Here is an 18,463-nt window from a genome sequence, read left to right on the forward strand (position 1 = left end):
CCTCTACTTAATTGATCAACCTAGATTTTTTGCTTTTTTGCCTTTTCGTGGCACCAAAACAGTTGATTTAAATTCAAAACAAGTGGGCTTCATTATCCCGTATGCTTTTTGTTTAGACAGGAGCTAGCAACATTACAGTTTGCAAACTTTTAACTGTGTAGCCAGATAATTAGCTTGTGGAAACTGTACTCAATTTTGCAAACAAGTAGCGACTCTGGAAAATAATTAAAATTAGTCATTTTAGTATCATTTTGTGGGTTTACCTTCCTTTACATGCTGTTAAGACCTTGCCTAAGCAAGATTAAAAAAAATAAAAAAAATCTTGACTGAACATGTGTTGGAAAGTGACTTCCAATTTGCGTCTTCTCCATGTGACTAGTGATTAGAGTGTTGGGGTCAGGTAATGGGAAACCCATTTGGTTGGTGACGCTTTCGTTTTTAATGATATGTGCTTGGCAAATGACTGCAGCGTCCTTGATTGTCGTAACGTAAACATGTTAACCTTAAAACTATGTGAATTTTGTTCAAGGAGATTAATCTCCACAATCCGATGTTTCGTATTCCCTAATTTAAAATCACGACAGTCACTCCTATGATCAAAGCTAAGTAATTCGGTAATTATAAACCGCGGCTCTATATTTTCATCAGATTGGTGGAGTGGCCTCTTCTAGTATTTTCATTATGTCTCTGTAGAAATAAATGGGAAATATAAGCTATATATTTTAATTGGCATCCCCTTGAATGTTTTCACCAAATGGACATTCAAGAGGGTTCCTTTGCTTTTGCACAATTTGATATGACGATACCTACAATGTATACTTGCCATGAATATCAAGGTAGTCGTTTACCTCAACTCTAACAAGGGAAGCTAATGTTGACATTTCTCTGCCAGTTAGCTCCCTGTCAACACACTGTGTCCACCAGAATGCGAACCACATGTGGACTTCAGAATCTGCTGCATATACAGCATGCCTCTGTGGATGTCTCTTACGGGAATGAAAATAAGGAGTGGTTCCGTTACCCTCCAAGGAAATGAGATGTCTAAAAGGTGTTGCTGCTCTACGTTTTGTTTTATTATAGCTAGCCTGCCCTTACATATTTATGTTTTCTGGGGAGTCCCATTTTTTACCCATTAGTAAGAATTTAAAAGCATACCTATGTGGTTTTTTGATGCTTAATTTTTTTTCTGATGCATTTGCTCTTTAGTGAGAAAACTCTTCTCTGGTAATAATATCCATAACCATCTTTGTTTAGCCTCACATATTTTGTTATAAGCAATCTCTAGGTTTGGAATACTTCTTTAACATCATATGCAAGGTACATCCTCAACTAATATCCAAGAGACTAGATCTTAAATGTTCTTACCACACAAAAGAAATGGTAATTTCGTGACCCAATGGAGGTGTTCCTAATGGTATGGTGGTAATCAAATTGTAATAAGTATATAATGTATCAAATCAACATATTATGTACCTTATGCTTACACAGTGTTATATTTCAGTTATATCTCAATAGAAAAATAGACATTAAAAAATCAGACCCTAAAGCATGCTGACTACAATCTTTAAGAAAGCAAAGACACCAGAAGTTATTATTACAACTTGACATTGTATGCTTGGTGGTGATAGACTGTGTCATGAGTCTAGAAACAGAAATAAGAAAACAGAAGTACAACAATGACAAAGGACAACAGAATTATTGACAGATGTTTGATTCATTTAGACATTTTTTTTAACATTTATTTATTTTCGAGAGACAGAGGGAGGCAGGGTATGAGCAGGGAAGGGGCAGAGAGAGAGGGAGACATTCAAGAATTCGAAGCAGGCTGCAGGCTCTGAGCTGTCAGCACAGAGGCCGACACAGGGCTCGAACTCACAAACTGAAATCATGACCTGAGCCGAAGTCAGATGGTCAACCGACTGGGCCACCCAGAAGCCCCATGTTTGATTCATTTACAGCCTCCTCCTCCCCCACAAAATTAAAAAACAAAACAAAACAAAACAAAACCTGTTAGGAGTAGTAACAGAATTCTATAAGTTCAATTACAAAATATACACATTAAATTTAGTCATTTTCCCAAATATACCAATAAAAATGTAGAGAAAATTTAAAAGGTTTTTGAAGACGGCACCCTTCCCAATAGGGGCAACGTTAACAAGAGCTGGTCATAGCCCTTATGACGAAAACCACAAAATATTCTTGAATGGTGTAAAAATAGACCTGAACAAATCTAGACACATTGTGTGTGCGGAAATGAGAAGGCTGATATCCTAGGCCTTTTCAATTAATTAAAAAATTCAGTGGGATCTCAATTTAAATTCCATTGGGAACTGTTTCAAACTCAATAATGTGGTTGTAAAGTTCACATGTGAGAATATATTGGCATGGATACTCAAGAACAATGTGAAAAACGAGAGGAGTGATGTAGGGCTTGCACCACCGCATAACAAAGCCATTTGAAAGTGACAATAATTAAAGTATGATCCTGCTTTTATTAAAGCTAGTCTTTTTCTATATGTGCAAGAGTGAGAAAGAATCCAGTATAATATCAAGATTAGTTACATATCATTTACAGGGAATTTTTTGATTGTCAAATTTTCTTCTTTACGTATATTTTTAAGGTTATACAGTCACATCCTTACTTTTTAGTTCTGCATTTTGACAGGTATGTCCAGTTCTGTCATCAAGACCAAATGCAAGGGTTAGAATATTTCCATTCTCTTACAAAAGTCCCTGGTGCCCTTTTGGAGCCCATCTTTTCCCCTTGGTCAATACCGTGTTTGAGTTTCCAGGATGTCAAGTAAACGAATCCATACTCCAGGTTGCCTTTTGGGTCTGAGTCTGGCATCTTTCACTTACCCCGATGTGAGAATTGTCCGTGTTTATCCGCAGTTTATTCCATCTGGTTGCCCGGTACTGTCCTATCCCATGGACGTACCACTATTTGTTTATACGTTTGCCAAATAGTAGATGTGTTGATATCTCCCTGTTTGGAATTATGAATAGAACTGTCTACAGGAGCGCCTGGGTGGCTCAGTCTGTTAAGCGTTCGACTTCAGCTCAGGTCATGATCTCGTGGTTCATGAGTTTGAGCCCCACGTCGGGCTCTGTGATGACAGCTCAGAGCTGGAGCCTGCTTCGGATTCAGTGTCTCCCTCTCTCTTTCTGCCCCTCTCCCACTAACACTCTGTCTGTCTGTCTCTCTCAAAAATAAATAAACATTAAAAAAATTAAAAGAACAAAATCTGGGAAAAGAACTATCTATACACATTAGCGTAGAGGTCTTGCTGTGAACTTGTGTTTTCACCTCTCTTGGGTCCCTACCTAGAAGCAGGACGGCTGGGTCAAAAACTATATGATTAACTGTATAAGAAACTGCCAAAGTGTTTCCCAGAATGGCTGTATCATTTTGCCTTCAGACCAGTGATACAGGAGACTTTCAGTGTCTCTGCATCTTCCTGCTTTTTCTTTTTTTTTTTTTCCTTAAGTTTCAGCCATTCTAACAGGTATGATGGTATCTCCCTATGGTTTTAATTGGCATTTTCCCATTGAGTAGTGACACCGAATGCATTTTTTTGTGTGTGTCCTGGCCATTTGAATCTCTTTTTCGGTGAAGCATCTATTTAAATTCTTTTGCCAATTTTTTGATGGGTTGTTTGTTATTGACTTTTCAGAGTTTTGATATATTCTTGACACAAGCGCGCTGTCAGATATGCATTTTGCAAATATTTTCTCCAATTCTGCAGCCTGTCTTTTTACTCTTTACAAAACCTTTCAAAGACCAGGCATTCTTAATTTGAGGAAGTCCAACTTACCATTTTTTTTTCTTTTGTTTTATGCTTTTTGTGTCCTAAGAAGTATTTGCCTAAGCCAAGGTCGGGTTTTCTCCTGTGTTTTCCTCCAGAAGTTCTGTTGTTTTACGTTTTTTTGGTTTTTGGTTTTTGGTTTTTTGTTTTTTTTTTTTTTTTTTTGCATTTGGGTCTATGATCTATTTGGAGCTGGTTTTTGTATGTTGCATAGGGTATGGATGGGCCTTACTGCCCTCCCTTTTCTTCCTGTCTTTCCATATGGTGTCTCACTGTACCCTCTGGAAATCCCACTTGTTGAAAACACTATACTTTCTCATTGAGTTTTCTCAGTACTTTGTTGAGAATCAGTTTGCCTGTTGTGTGGTCAGTTTGTCTCATCAGTTTATTCTTTCCCTGGTATGCCCGCTCTCTTGATATCTGTAGTTTTATAACACATCTGAAAATCTGGGAGTGTGTCCTACTTGGTTCACAGTTTCTTTGGTTGTTTCACGTTATTTGCCTTTCTGTAGAAAGCTTAGGTTCTGATTGTTAGTTTCTACAGTAAACACCTGCTGCTATTTTGTAACTGTAGATCAATTGACATCTGAACTCTATTGATTCTTCTGATCCCTGAACATGATATATCTCTCCATTTCTTTTAGATCTTCTTTGATTCTGTCATGAATGATTTGTGAGTTTTAGTATACAAATTTAGTGACCTTAAAATAACCTTCTGTGTATGTTTTTCTTTTATCCACCATCATCATCATCGCCCCCATCACTGCCACCATGAGATCCCTTATTCGTTACGTAGCCAGCGACTGTGCTAATATCATTACATATCCTTACATATATGACTAATTTAAGCCTCTCAAGAACTGCACATTTTCAAATCACCGTGGCCATTTTACAGATGAGGCAACCGAGGCTCAGAGAAGTGAAATAGCCTGTTCTGCTCCATATAGTGTTCTTGATCTCGATCAAGTGATTACTCCAAAATGTCTGCCTCTCAGACATTTACTCCTAAACTAATTTTCTGTTATGTACCTGTATAACTTCTACCATTAATAGAATGGTATTGTAAAATACCAGAAGGAGAGTGAGCGATATGTAGATCCATATTTGGTAGGGAAACAGGATGGTTCTGTTCTTCCATTTCCCTTTCACTGTAGACTATTTTGTTAAGGTCAGAATACATACGTACAGGGCATGCTCCCAATCAGTTAGGCATTCTTGCATTTAAGAAAAATGTATATGGCAGAGCTTTCTGTGCAAAAGCAATACACCCCCCACTTAGTTCTACTTCAGCTCCTCGAACATTTTCCTGAGTGAATATTTCTGGGTGTGGGTTGCTTAAGGCTCTTCACTTTTATCTCCCCTCTCCAAATGTGTCTCAAAATAGCTAAATCATTGCTTGTGTTCCTGTTATTATATTGAGTAACAGTTCCTGTGGTTGGAAAAGGAGCACTTCCTCCTTAGAACTCCCTTGTCAGTCTGTAATAACTCTCTTTTATAGTATCTGTAACGTTGGGTCTTAATTAATTGTTGTCATGTGCGTCTTCTCCACTAGACTGCGGGAAGACATTGTATTCCCTCAGCTTTTTATCTTGAAATTTTTCTTAGGTACAGAAATTTGAAGAAGCTCTGATAGTAAAAGCCAGTATACTCACCAACCAGATCCACCACTTCTGGACATTTTGCCCAAATGCGTTGTCTCTGCCTCCCCTCCCTTGTGGAGTTGTATGTGTGTGTAATGAAAACTGGTTTTTTACTCGAGCAGAAGTTCACCACAGACATCGTGAATGTCATTCCTAATTGTGTTGTGCTTCTGCTAAGAATAATTCTGCAACACAGTCAATACGATTATGATATCCATAAAAATTAGCAGTGATCCCCCTAATAACATGTAATATGTGGCCCAAATGAAATTTCTTCATTGATTTTTTTTTTTTTGGAAGGCCTAGGACAGTTGTCTTGTCAAAAGTCCCATTTCTGGATCTGTCTGTGCATTCCCTCATGAGTAAATATTTTTGGCACAAAACCCTACCGAGGTGATAATGTGTCCTTAGAACACCATCACACTAGGAGGCACAGAAGAATCTGTGGGGGGATACAGTACTTTCAAGCTGAGCAAATGTCTTCCTTTCCAGTGAGCTTGACCTACTGGTTTCAGTACCCATGCAGGACCGTTGCTGGAATCATCCAGTCCTTCTGGAGTTGAAAGTGGCAGTTTTTGCATTTTCCTATGCCATCTACATTATTTCGTCTTCTGTAAGAAGGGCTTTGCTTTCTCTTCTCGTCACCCACCCTTCCACCTTGTATACCAGTTTATCAGTGGAGACTTATGTTTTTCTTTTTTTTTTAATTTAAGGTTTATAGTCCTTTGCTCTTACTGTTCATTTTGAAACTCGGATGTCCCCATTGTCCCACTTGTGGCCAGAGGACCCTTCTCAAGTATCCTCCTGTGTCCTTTTGACTTGGTTCCACTGGTCTGGGAGAGAGTTGTGCCCCTGGTTCCACGTGTGCTCCTCCTAGGCAGGGCTGTGTCTACTCACCTCTGACCTTCCTCCAGGAGCTCCATGCTGTGGACATGTGCCCACTCCTTAATGTTCATGGAGTGTTGTACTTGGTGCTACTCTGCGCCATTTTGAATCTTCTCATCAATTTGGTCTTATTCCCTCAATGTCTTCTGGTGTTTCCCCAGTGGCCCCATTTCCTCAGAATCTTGGGAACCTTTGATTTTCTCCAGGCTGTGGTGATGGGGAGACACGGTGGGCATAGAGCCCCAATGGGGGGTGTTTCCTGTATGCTATGTTCTCCTTTACACACTTGCTAGACAGATACATTGTTCTGCAGAATTTCTTTGGCGTTCCCCCAGATTGTCAATTTCTACTTCTCCATAGCAGGAGACTTTGAAAGTAAACGTCATGGCATTTAGCTTTAAAATCTCTCGAGGGCTTACAGAGTCGTAAGCAGACAAGCCATGAGTGCTGTGTCATGATGTATAGTGCTTGTACAGATATCTGCACACAATATATGTATTTATGTATAAATAAGTATTTCCTAAGAAATAATAGAACTGAGATTATCTCTTTTTATAGCATATAATAATCTCATATTTCAAAATATATGTCATCTTCTTGTGACTCATGAACTTCGTTTTCTTAACTCTTGGTATGTGACATAGTTTCCTCCTCACCAACACATCCAACCAGTATAAATAATATTGAGGACAGTATCCTTTATGATTCATATAGAGGAGTTTCTTTTTATCCAAGAAAGTTTCAACTGTAATCTGTAACTATGATGGTGACAGTGTCCTTTATGGACAGAAGTCAATTTAAAGAAAAATCTGTAGGCATATTGATCCTCCCTTCAACGGTAAAATTTTATTAACACTGAATTATTCTTGTTTCTATTACAGTGTGTTTACAGATGCTATATATCTTGGGAGAAGATTTGGGAAGTCCTAGGCCCTCTAAGGCTTTAATGTTATGATTGCCCGAGTTTACAAAAATAAATTTAAAATTTTCTCCTCTACTCTCTGATTTGTGTTAGCAACAAATGAATTATATTGAGAAGTTATATACAAGTATGTATTCCTCATTATACCATAAAGTATAATTGTATATGTAAAATTTTACCGTAATTTATTTTTATCCTCTGTAACAAATGTGAGTATGTGTTTAATTTAGTGCATTGAATAAGTAGCAGATAATTGTTATGGGGAGCTTAAGATCTAGATATTCCCTTTTGGTATATTTGGCCTATAAATGTCTTCCTACAATTACTGCCACTGTAAAATTGAAATTGATTTTGTTTTGAAAATTAGATTTCTTTCCTTATGGTGTCTGCGATAATATGAAATACTAGTATTCTCTGAACTCAACCAGACACTCCATTTAAATTTAAGATACAGGTTTAATTTTGTTGCTAGGAGTTGAAAAAGCTAATAGATGACATTAGTGTAGTTTCTCAACCATACTGTTCTTAATTTTGTGTAGTTTCTTTTTACAAACATTTTTCACTTTATGGTCCTTTATAAAATCAAGAATTTCAATATTTGGGAAACTAAATGAATAAAGCAATGTATACATTGGATAAAGGCTGCGTGGGGGCTGAATTTGTCCTGAAGCGAGAAAAGGGACACAACACAGTCCTCAAGTTTACCGTAGATTGTATTTCCGGGAACGGGCGCCAAGTTTAAATGATGGGAGTGAATACTCGTTTTCCCAAGAACCTGAGTTTTAACTGAACTCTCTGATTCAGGCTTTCAGTTATATCTTGTGCTTCTTCAAATATTTAATTAACAACATGTGAAATACCTTTCCAAGGTACAGCAACAACTTGTGCCTTCTGATGTATTTTGCATGGCACACTTTTCCTTTGTTCATTTTACAACGTTGTCCCGTCTGCATTTTCAGTGATTGTTTCTTTATAGTTCCCCTCCAAACCTAGAGGGGCGAAGACATTTCGTATGATGTGGAAACACAAGTGAGTAGATCAAAACAAAGGAAAGAACAGTCGTACATCTATTTCAAAAAGTCTAAGGACAAAGAACAGCTTCAAAAGGATCATAGAATTTGGAAGTGTTTTTCTGAGTGTGTTATCTTGATTTTAAATCCGAGTAGTACATTATTTTGTTGCTAAGGGCGAATAGTTTACTTGTCCTGAGAATGAGCTGTCCCCTGCCGCATCCTCTCCAGAAGCAATCCCAATGCACTCTGCGACTCTTTGCTTTCCTTTTCTCTTTAATGTTTTAGAATCATTGTTTTATCCTTAGTACTGTGAAACCTCATGATGATAAGTCTTAGTCATGCTCGACAATCAGTGCGTGCCATTTGAGAGAAATTATATCATTTAATTAATATCTATTTTTAAAAGCTTCAAAAAAAAGTTATGTTTATTTATTTTAGAGCGAGAGAGACAGACAGACATTGTGCAAGCAGGGTCGGGATACAGAGAGAGAGACACAGAATCTGAAGGAGGCTCCAGGCTGTCAGCACAGAGCCCAGCGTGGGGCTCAAACCCACAAACTGCGAGCTCATGACCTGAGCTGTAGTCGGACGCTTCACCGACTGAGCCACCCAGGCGCCCCTAAACATTTTTGACAGCTTTATTGAGATGTAATTCACATATCAAAAAAATTCACCTATTTAAAGTGCACAATTTAAGGGTTTCGTATAATCACAGAGTTGTTGAACTACTTCCGTAAGCAGTTTTAGCATATTGTCATCATCCCCAAAAGAAACCTGTACCCACGAGGACTCGCTCCCCGTTTAACCCCCAGACTTCCAGCTCTTGCCCGTCACTGACTGATCTACTCCCTGCCTTTCTGCATTTGTCTGTTCTGGACATTTGCTAACAATGGAATCACACAGTATGTATGGGGTTATCTGTGATTGGCTTGTGAGGTTCTACAAAACAACAGGCTGGGATTTTGACAGGGATTGCATGGAATCTGTAGATTATTTGGGGGGTGCTGCCCATTAATTGCTGTTAATATCATAGCATTATTAGGTCTTCCAATCCATGAACATGGAGTATATTTCCATCAAGTATTGCGCTGGGTTTGGTGCTTTTGTAAATAGAGTTATTTTCTGAATTTGATTTTTGGGTTGTTCACTGGTAGTATATAGAAAAACAATTGAGTTTTGTATTTTGGCCCTGTATCCTGCAATCAGCTGAACTCATTCTAATAGTTTTTATATGGATGTTCTATCATTTTGTAAAAAAAAAAAAAATAGCTTTTTTTCTCTCCATCTTCTGTGTTCTTTCTGGAATCCCTGTTTCTCAGATATTGAATCTCTTGAATGGATTCTCTGGTGTTCTTATTCTGTGTGTGTGTGTGTGTGTGTGTGTGTGTGTGTGTGTGTGTGTCTTTGTGTCTTTTTTGTTCCATTTTCTGGAGGATTTTGTTAGCTTTACCTCCCCATATTTCTGTGAAAATAGTTATTTCTGCAAACATAATTTGAATATTCCAGAATCCTTCCTTGGTCTTTGTTCCTTTTCATAACATTATGTTCTCGTTTTATGGATATAATCTCCTGTGTGAAGGTACATATTATAGGTCTTGGAATTTTCTTACATAGCCCCATTTCCCCACCCCCCACCCCACCCCGGCTTTGCTTCTGTTTGCTTTGGTTTCTCTTACTAATGACTTTCCTCATGAGACTGTACAGTCTTGATCAGACTGTTTCTCACGTGTGCACAGAGTTTGGAGGTACAACAAGGCTGCGTGGGCTGAACCTCTGTGGGCAGACAGTGGATATGCTGTCTTGGGCTGTTCGGTTTCTCCAAAGAGGATTTTTCTGGTCTCCCGTTCTATTTTGACATGGGGCTAAGACTGGTAGAGGAAGTTGGTTTAACCCCCCACTTGCTGGTATGTTGGGAGCTGGGCAGAGCAGAGAGCCGATTGCTCATCACTAGATATTCTCAGCCAGGTGGCTCCTGCCCCCTTCTCTTCTGCTTTGTCAGGCACCCCCCTTCCGCAACCCCCCCTCCCCCAACGCCTTGCAGAGAATAAACACGTGGTCCCCTGCCTAGGAGTGAGTGGGCGTGTCCCTCGGTGGACTTGCCGGAGTCGACAGGCCACATGTTGAAGACATCAGTGCTCTTGATTTCCACCTCATATGTAGTCTTGCCTTCTGAGTCTTCCTAGGGTTCTGTGCCAGGAATCAGCAGGTTCCCATTAGATGATCACCCCCTTCCTGCGTCTGGGGCACTCAGTAACCACTCATGCTTCCCTTGTCTGCTTCCAGACTTCTCTTGTCTTTACTTGTGTCTCTTCTCTCTTTCTTCTTATGGGTTTGTGAATTAAAAGGTGTTCTTTGTTATCAGTTTAATGTGAGGAAACAGGGGTGAATGCATGTGTTAGATTACTTTTAATTCATCATGCAGAAGCCCCTAGGTATATTTTCACAAACCTCATCTCTGCAGAGACTTTGGAGGAATCTTTGGGCCAGTGAGTGGCGCTTTGAGGTGCTCCTTGTGTTAGCTTTTTGGACTCCTTGTTTTTCTTTATAACATTTCCTCTTGGCAAATAGAAGCCTTACACATTCCACTCGTGGCTTTCACTTTTGAAAACAGAAAGACTTCGTGCGTCCTAGGGCTTTCCCCTTAACTGTACCAACAACTCATCCATTCACGCCTCACCTCCCTTTGAAACGGAAGACTTCGCTCTGTTATTCTCCTTTTCCCCATATTTCCGGTGCTCATAGTGTTGCTTTACGGTATCGGTTCTTTGGCTCGAATGTCCCCCAAAGTGAAAGTCGTCAGGAATTCGCCAAGTCCTTTGTCCACCCACTTTTACTACGATTCTTGCCCAGTGTCACTGAACAGTAGATCCTAAATGTCGCTGAGGGATTCCTTTTTCTTTAATCTTTAATGACGATTAGGAGGCAGATTTTGTTTTCTTTACTAGAATTGATACTTCAACATCTCAGTGACAGTTTCTCTTCAGAGGACTTGCCTCGGTGAAAACATGTTTGAAGGTTTTAGCAAAAGTCGTCTCTGGCAGTCGTGGAGTGTGATCCCAGATTTAAGTGGACGTCTCTGGTTACTCAGATCTGGAGCCTGCCCTCCGGACTCGGTGCTCCTGGGTCACTCTTCACAGCTCTCACAGCGCCTGTGGTTTGGGGCTGTCCCCAAGTCCCTTGGCACTTAAAGCACTTTGAAGAGAGTTGAAATTTCTGCCTGTGCCGTGTGTCCCAGGGAGAACGGGCGCCTGCCTGCAAAGCGTGAGCTCCAGGATCATGTGAACCATTGTTAATCTTGTTGACGAACCTCCAAGAGCAACTTCATACCTCACCTTCAAGTCATGTGTCTAAGTCTGTCTTTGTTATATAGAGAAGTCACACCCTCTCAACTCCTCCGGGCCAGGCATTAAAACCCTTAGGATTGTTCTTTTAAATGAAACACTCGCCCTAAGACCTTAAACTAGGCAGAGTTGGCAAAGATACTGTGTCAAAGGTTGGTCTCATCCTCAATTCCCGTTTTCCAACATCTGTCCTTTTTTTTTTTTAAATCCCTTGCCCCTGTATCCCTCGGTGATATCTTACATTCACCTACCTGCCACAGAATGTCCCCTCCTCCACCACCAATGCTTCGTTCTGCCTGTCTTCTGTTCTCCCTGTTCCCTGTCCTACTCTCCACCTGCCTGGTGCACTGGGACCCCAAGCATATTTAACCGGAGCCTTGAGGGTAGTTCTAGGAGGTCAGGGGCAAGTTTAGTCCAGGACTTGAACAATGCACAGCAGTAACCATGTCTGCATGGACAGGGCGGCCTGAGGATAAGATTTTTGAGGATCGGGGAGCAGGAAACACAGAACTTAGGGACAGGGAGGACCTGTCTTCTCTCAGGACCGTCTTCTAACATATTAATATGTATTTCAGTTTATAAAGGTAATCTGGTTTTGTTCTCCAACCCCCAAGGACTACCTGGTTTGTTTGTTAGTTGCTTAGGTATGTTTTCTTTCTTGTGCTGCATTCTTTACATTGCTGAAATACGTATATGCAATCATCTCCAGGTTTGTTCCTCAAGCATTTTCTCATGTAATTAAAATAGTTCTTATTTGCATAGTTAACGCTTAGTGTCTTAGTGTCATGATCACGCTATGGTATGGTTGCCTGACTTGGCAGATAGCGATCGATACAGGGTACCCGGTTCAGCCTGAGCTTCGAATAAACAATAAACGGATGAGTTAGCATATGGATGTCCCATGCAATATTTTCAGTGCGGTATTTGCGACATGCTTATTTCCTGTTATGTATCTGAGATTCAGATTAAACTGGGCATCCTGTATTTTATCTTGCGATCCTGCGCCGTATCCTATCACTTACACAGTTTCTGGTTGTTGAACATGCAGATGTTTTCAGCAATGCAGCAGACATCTTTGGGCGTAAACTTCCATAGTTTTGAATGACTTCCTTTGGTGGATTGTTAGCAGTGTCATTACCAGGGCGATGAGTGGGTTTTTTTCCCCCCAAGACTTTTCAAACCTACTGGCAAATCGCTTTTTAAAAAGGTTATAGCAATTTATGCTCCCACCAGCAGTGCAGAAGAGTGCTCATTCCCTGCACCCTTGCTAACGTTATCATCCCTTAAATACTTCTTTGCTGTTTTGGCAGGCAAATAATGATATATCATTTTCATCTGTGATTACTAATGAAGTTCACATTTTTTGTTTCTCAGGCATTCTCTGTCCTGATTTTTAAGTTTTCTGCAACTGTATCCTGACTTCTCTGCCCCTATTTTGCATTGCTTTGAGGTCTCAGGAATTATGTCTTGTTTTTATTTATTTACTCATTTTTCCTCAGCCTCTGGGGCTGGAACCTGGTCCCCACACTCAGGTTGCAGGACGCGTTCTGCACAGTCACCACCAGCCTACCTCCCAGCCTATCAGTTGTTCAAAAGTAAAAGCTTCCTGTGACTTCTCAGTGCATTTCAAATAAATCAATTAAAAAACAGAGAATAGTAATTTTCTTTCGAGCCTGCAGAATGAGTTTTCCTTTCATAGCTCTCCCCCATTTCTGCTTCTAGTTTCTGGCTGGTTTCAAATACAGCTTCCATAACGACCCACTGAATGCCTCCCCAGAAACCCACTGGTCCACCACATGGGGCTCCACTGGGTCCACGAGAACAGTAGAGCAATGGTGACTGCATGGCTTCCCTTTGGAAATATGGGTACCCCATGCATGGGACTCCATTCCAAAGGCCATAGGGAACATGTCTATAGATTTCAGCAGGCATATCACCCCATTCCAACTGGGGTCCAAGGCTTCAGCTTAGAAGGGAGCTGAAATAGTGAGATTTGCTTCCTCTAAGAAAGTCTGAACAGGACAACTGCTCTGGAACAGTTCCGTAGGTGAAATACAGAATACATTTGCACCCCCTGGCCTTTCGCCCTCTAACTCATGGTGGAGCCCTGCCTCTGTCCCCTTCCCTGGGCGGATTCCCAATTGGTCCTCGTCGCCGTAGAGTAAGAGGCCATTGGCTTGCCTCCATGACATTCTCATCCAAAGCAAAGTCTGCCCGACTGGCCATTTGCATATTCCCAGGGCTGGCTTTGTGGAAATTGCTACCTTCTCATCATTTCTTCATTCCTGCATCATGTCAGTTGCCCCAGTCTTGGCCTTGCGTGAAGTTTTCAGCATTACATGGCAGTCTGCTGCCTACGTTGAGTGTCTCCGTATCACCTGTTTGAGTGTCTGGCCGGACTCTGGACGCGCACTGTTTCTTCTCATCCATGCTGCTCAGTGCTTGGGCGGTTGGCACTCTCAGAACTGCTCTGGGGTTCTGCTTTTCTTTCCACTTTCGGCTTGATATTTTAAGTTAAGTACATGGGTATACTGGATCTAATTATATACATAGCTGGCTTTGTGATTTCCGACGATTCTAATGTGTAGGTTCCCATTGTTTAATTGTTTTGACCTGCAGAAAATTAATTTGAGCCCCTGCCAGGTGCATCTTGGCCAATACAGGCCTCTACTTGGTCTAAAAAAGCCCAGTGTCTCCTGAGGAAAAGGCCGGCCACAGATAGCTGCGCCAAGGAGGAAAGTGGGACATCGTGTGTGGCCGCCTTTGCCTTTCCTCACCCTCCTGCAACTTTCTCCGATGCCTGTAGAAGTACGGGAAAGTCAGTCTCCAACTCATGTTGGCCATTAGCGGCGGCCTCAGGTTTCTCCAAAAGAGAGTTAAAATGTACATCTGGACAAGAGGAAAGAGATGAGTTCAGCTCCAAGGTGCCCACCTTGCAGCTGGAAGCACTCGCCTTAGACCCGGTTTTGCCATTGACTCATTTAGAGGGGAACACGCAGCCCCCTGTCTCACTGCCTGTAAAATGGGGCAGGAAGGGAATCTGTGGTGTGGTGCACTGGGCCTCAGCACAGCCCTTGACACATGGTGGTCAATGGTACAAGGGCCATTTTCCAAAAGGGCGTCTCCGAAAGAGTAAGGGAGATACAAAGGCAGCTTCTCTGGAGTTATGAGGATGCCAGATATTTACATAGTTCACAAGTTCATATTCATGGACATTTTGCCATTTTCCAAATCATCCCTCCAGTGGAAAACAGGCAATCTTCAGCTCTTTCTCTGAACCCCAACGTGGAATCCAATCTCAACAATTATCATCATTCACAAAGAATTTATGTTTCTATGCAAGTGGAAGATAGCATATTGGCATTCTTGTATTTGTTCAGTTTGTGCAATGCATCCTTTGAGGACTCATTTGGAAGCGTACACGTATGCTATAGGAACAAAATGGATTGGGAAAAATACCGGACGGTAACATTTCCCTGTAGAATATGCGCCCAGATGAATACAGAGCGCATTTAGGCATTCCGGTAGAGTGCTTGGAGAGGTGGGGTGGGTAAAAGACCACAGTTCGGATCCGCATTTAAGAGGGCAAAATCGGGGTATGTCTGAAAGAATGTCTCATCCTGTAATTGGACCAGACTGTACTGGTCGAATGGGCGAAAATGTATTCCCTCTGTTTCTTAAAATGTCATTAGTTTAGGGGGGAATCTAGAAAAGCAAGGAAGGTTTTTATGTTTTTATGTTGAGCCATGACCCCCCAGAAGGGATACATTGTACCCAGTGGTAACGGGACCACCTGACCCTCTGCCCACCCACCAAGCCCAGCCCCCTTCAGCGCACACACCCACAGCCGCACGCGTACTGGCTGCCTCTTCCTTAGCTGCTTTGCCCCGTTCTTTCCTCCGTGACTTGATTCCGGGTGTTGGTTTCTGTTTTCCCTCCTCCTCTTCCTTTTCGCCCGGCTCCGTCTGCCAGGAGAAACCGTCCTCTCTGCCACTTTACATTCTGATGAGCTTGCATGCCTCTTCACATTCTTCTTGTGGAAGAGAATTGGACCATAACTCATCGTGGAATCGGTGGTGATTGCCTCCAAATTGGCCAAGGGGGACACGGGCAGATTTTGAGAAATAAAAGGCCTCTCTTTGCCACGGCCCAAGAGGAAGGGCTGCACACACGTTTCGCCTGGTAATAAGAGCAGCAACTTTCCACGGAGCACAGAACACAAGTGTCAGTGGTTCCAATCTTGTCTTTCATTTTTGCATATTTAATGCAAAAACGTTTAAAGCTTGTTTTTCCAGCCTCGACAACCGTGTGTCAGGAAGCATTTAGTGCAGCTAGAGAGAAGGAAACAGAGCAAAGCCAAGATGGTGAGGTTGGCAGTGACCGGTCCTCATGTGCCGGGGGGCCAGAGCTCGGGGGCCCCCACCCACACCCCGCTGCTTCTCTGTGCTGGTTTTGCCCCCAGACTCTTAGTCGATACCGACTTTCCCCGTTGTTCTCGAGAATGCTGTTCTCTAATTGTGCCCTTTGACTCCTTTACAGGGAAACTTCGTGGCTTGTATGACAGCTATTTTACGACAGATGGAAAATTATCATTACGCCCATTTGATCAAGACTTTTGGAAAAATGAGGACTGATGTTGTTGTGAGTGTTACTTTGACCCTTTTCATATAACCACGTGGGGGGGGGGCAGCATTTTAGGCAAAACACTGGTGTGGAGATTTCCATTTTAAATGTGATTTTGCGCGGGGACTTGGCTCCAGTTGACTTGAGAAGCCACCTGGCAAGGTCCTACTGAAGTCCCATCTCTAAGAAGATGAGGGTCCCCACCCGCAGGCTTGTTTCTTACGCTGAACTGGGGAGGGACTCGTCATCTCAGCCCAGAATGAGCTTTCTTCTCTGATGGGTTCCCTCTCCCGTGTTCAGGGATCACTAAAGATGTGGAGATGTCCCAAGGAGAGTCTGCCGGTAAGTCCCGTTCACCTGTTGACTGGCTTCTCGGTAGCAGAAGCCAGAAAGTCTTTTCAGCTTTAAATTATACTCTGGTATTAATTAGCTCCAGTCATGGGAGCTCATCAGCATTTCTCCTAATAATTCTCTAGTCATCCTCAATACAACTATGACACAGCTCAATTAGGAGAAGCATAATAGAGAGGAAGTTACCACTTAGGAACCACCTCCCTAATGGCCTGAGATCCCACGGCCATATGGCAGATGTCTTCCGCAAAGCTGCAGCCACACTTGTTGGCGGAGTTCTCGATTAGCTGTTGACCTCAGCTCTGGAATCTAGTAACGCAGAGTTCATTTCTGAGACCCCTGGATTCCTATAGGGTACGGCAGATGCTATTACTGTCTCCACGACTAGGTTGCTTATGCTGCACACTGTTAAACCTCCCTTACTGAGGGAAGGGCAGAAGAATGCACTTAATGATTTTTTCCAAAGGATCATTCCTAAGAAGAACATGTTCTTATTAATTGTTGCCACCGTGAGTGTGTGTGTGTGTGTGTGTGTGTGTCCACGTGGATGCACTTCTGTGTATGTGTGTGTGCGTGTGTGTATTTAAATTTCTAAGGAGACAACAATGAATCTGCATCTTAAAATCATAGCGGATTTCCTTAAATAAAGAGCAAGAGTGTATGTGTGTATGTGTATGTACGTGTCTCTGGGTGTTCAGTTCTTTTCAAAATCATCGGCATGCAGTTTAAAGTAGGGGTGTGCTCATGGGGGGATCTGTGTTACATTTATATCCTGCCAGTCTTGAGTAGTTACGGCACAGTGAATTCACATTGGATATACGTGATGTTCCATGCCCCCGGTGAATCGTCACTGGATCCCTCGGCCCCGTTTGGGTCACCGAAAGGATAGTTGTAGGTGAAACTATGTGCGCATTTTCCTAACTAGCCTTCCAGACTGAAGAATACGGTTTTTTGAGTGAGAAGTACACCCATCCTGAGTAATTAGGATCTAATTAATAATTTGCCCTTTATCAGAAGAGTCCTGTGATCAAAATCCCCACATGCAAATCGCTAGACATATTTCATCTCAACTGTTAAGAGGTGCTGTTGGCAGAGAACCTTTAGTGCATTGTGAAAAGCGATGTTACAAAATGGTTCTTAGAAATGACTATAATTTGCTGAATTCTGAGCATGTGCCCTCTCTCCTTGCACAGAGCAGACGATCAGATACTTACTCCCTGTTGTGGTCCTGATTTCCCCAGGGATTTATTTTTTTTCCCCCTTAGACACAGCAGTTCAGAGAATCAATTATTTGCGGACGATTTGATTTCCGTTATAAAATGGCATTTGTGGTTTGGATATCAGGAGTTCAAACTGCAAGGATCGTAGACGTATTTTGTTGTTGTTAATCTGTGGGAACCTTTGTAAAATGTGTTCCTGTCCATTAAGATACCAATACCTGTACCAATACCAATACCTAGAAAGTATTTGACTGTTTTGCTACTCTGACAACCACTCACAAAAGTAAGAGGTCATTTTGTGTTAAATAACTGAAAGTTAGTTAGTGCTGCAGGAGGGAAATAGTCGAGGCCATTTTCTCAAGACCATTTCCTTGTAACAAGTGCTGCTTCAGGTTTTCAAGTGTAGCCCTCTTTTGGTTGGATGAGTGATTCCCATACGAAATCGCGGTTCCTATCAAGACCAAAGTCACGTGCCTCAGAGCTGTTAATTTTATAGTCTCTCAAATGGTCCCTTAGACCCCAAGACAGTGAGAGAATGGAGCACAGCGTGAGGCAGATAGACTGACCCAGAAAAGAAAAGGAACCGACACGTTCCGTTCCAAACTCTCTCGCGGCACGGCGGTCTCTGTAGCGTGGCGAGCCTCGCAGGACCGCAGTGGGGA

General features: G+C 42.0%; 1 protein-coding gene across 1 annotated transcript in view; it reads left to right on the forward strand.

Annotated features, from left to right (window-relative positions):
- DOCK1 (dedicator of cytokinesis 1) overlaps positions 1-18,463 on the forward strand; it is a 473,828-nt gene that overhangs the window by 259,965 nt on the left and 195,400 nt on the right. Inside the window, exon 29 of the mRNA XM_040486934.1 lies at positions 16,147-16,248. Within this exon, the coding sequence (XP_040342868.1) occupies positions 16,147-16,248 (102 nt within the window). The remainder of the gene's footprint in view (positions 1-16,146; positions 16,249-18,463) is intronic.

Source organism: Herpailurus yagouaroundi, unplaced genomic scaffold (genome assembly GCF_014898765.1).
Source record: "Herpailurus yagouaroundi ecotype Mexico unplaced genomic scaffold, PumYag 163, whole genome shotgun sequence".
NCBI lineage: Eukaryota > Metazoa > Chordata > Mammalia > Carnivora > Felidae > Herpailurus > Herpailurus yagouaroundi.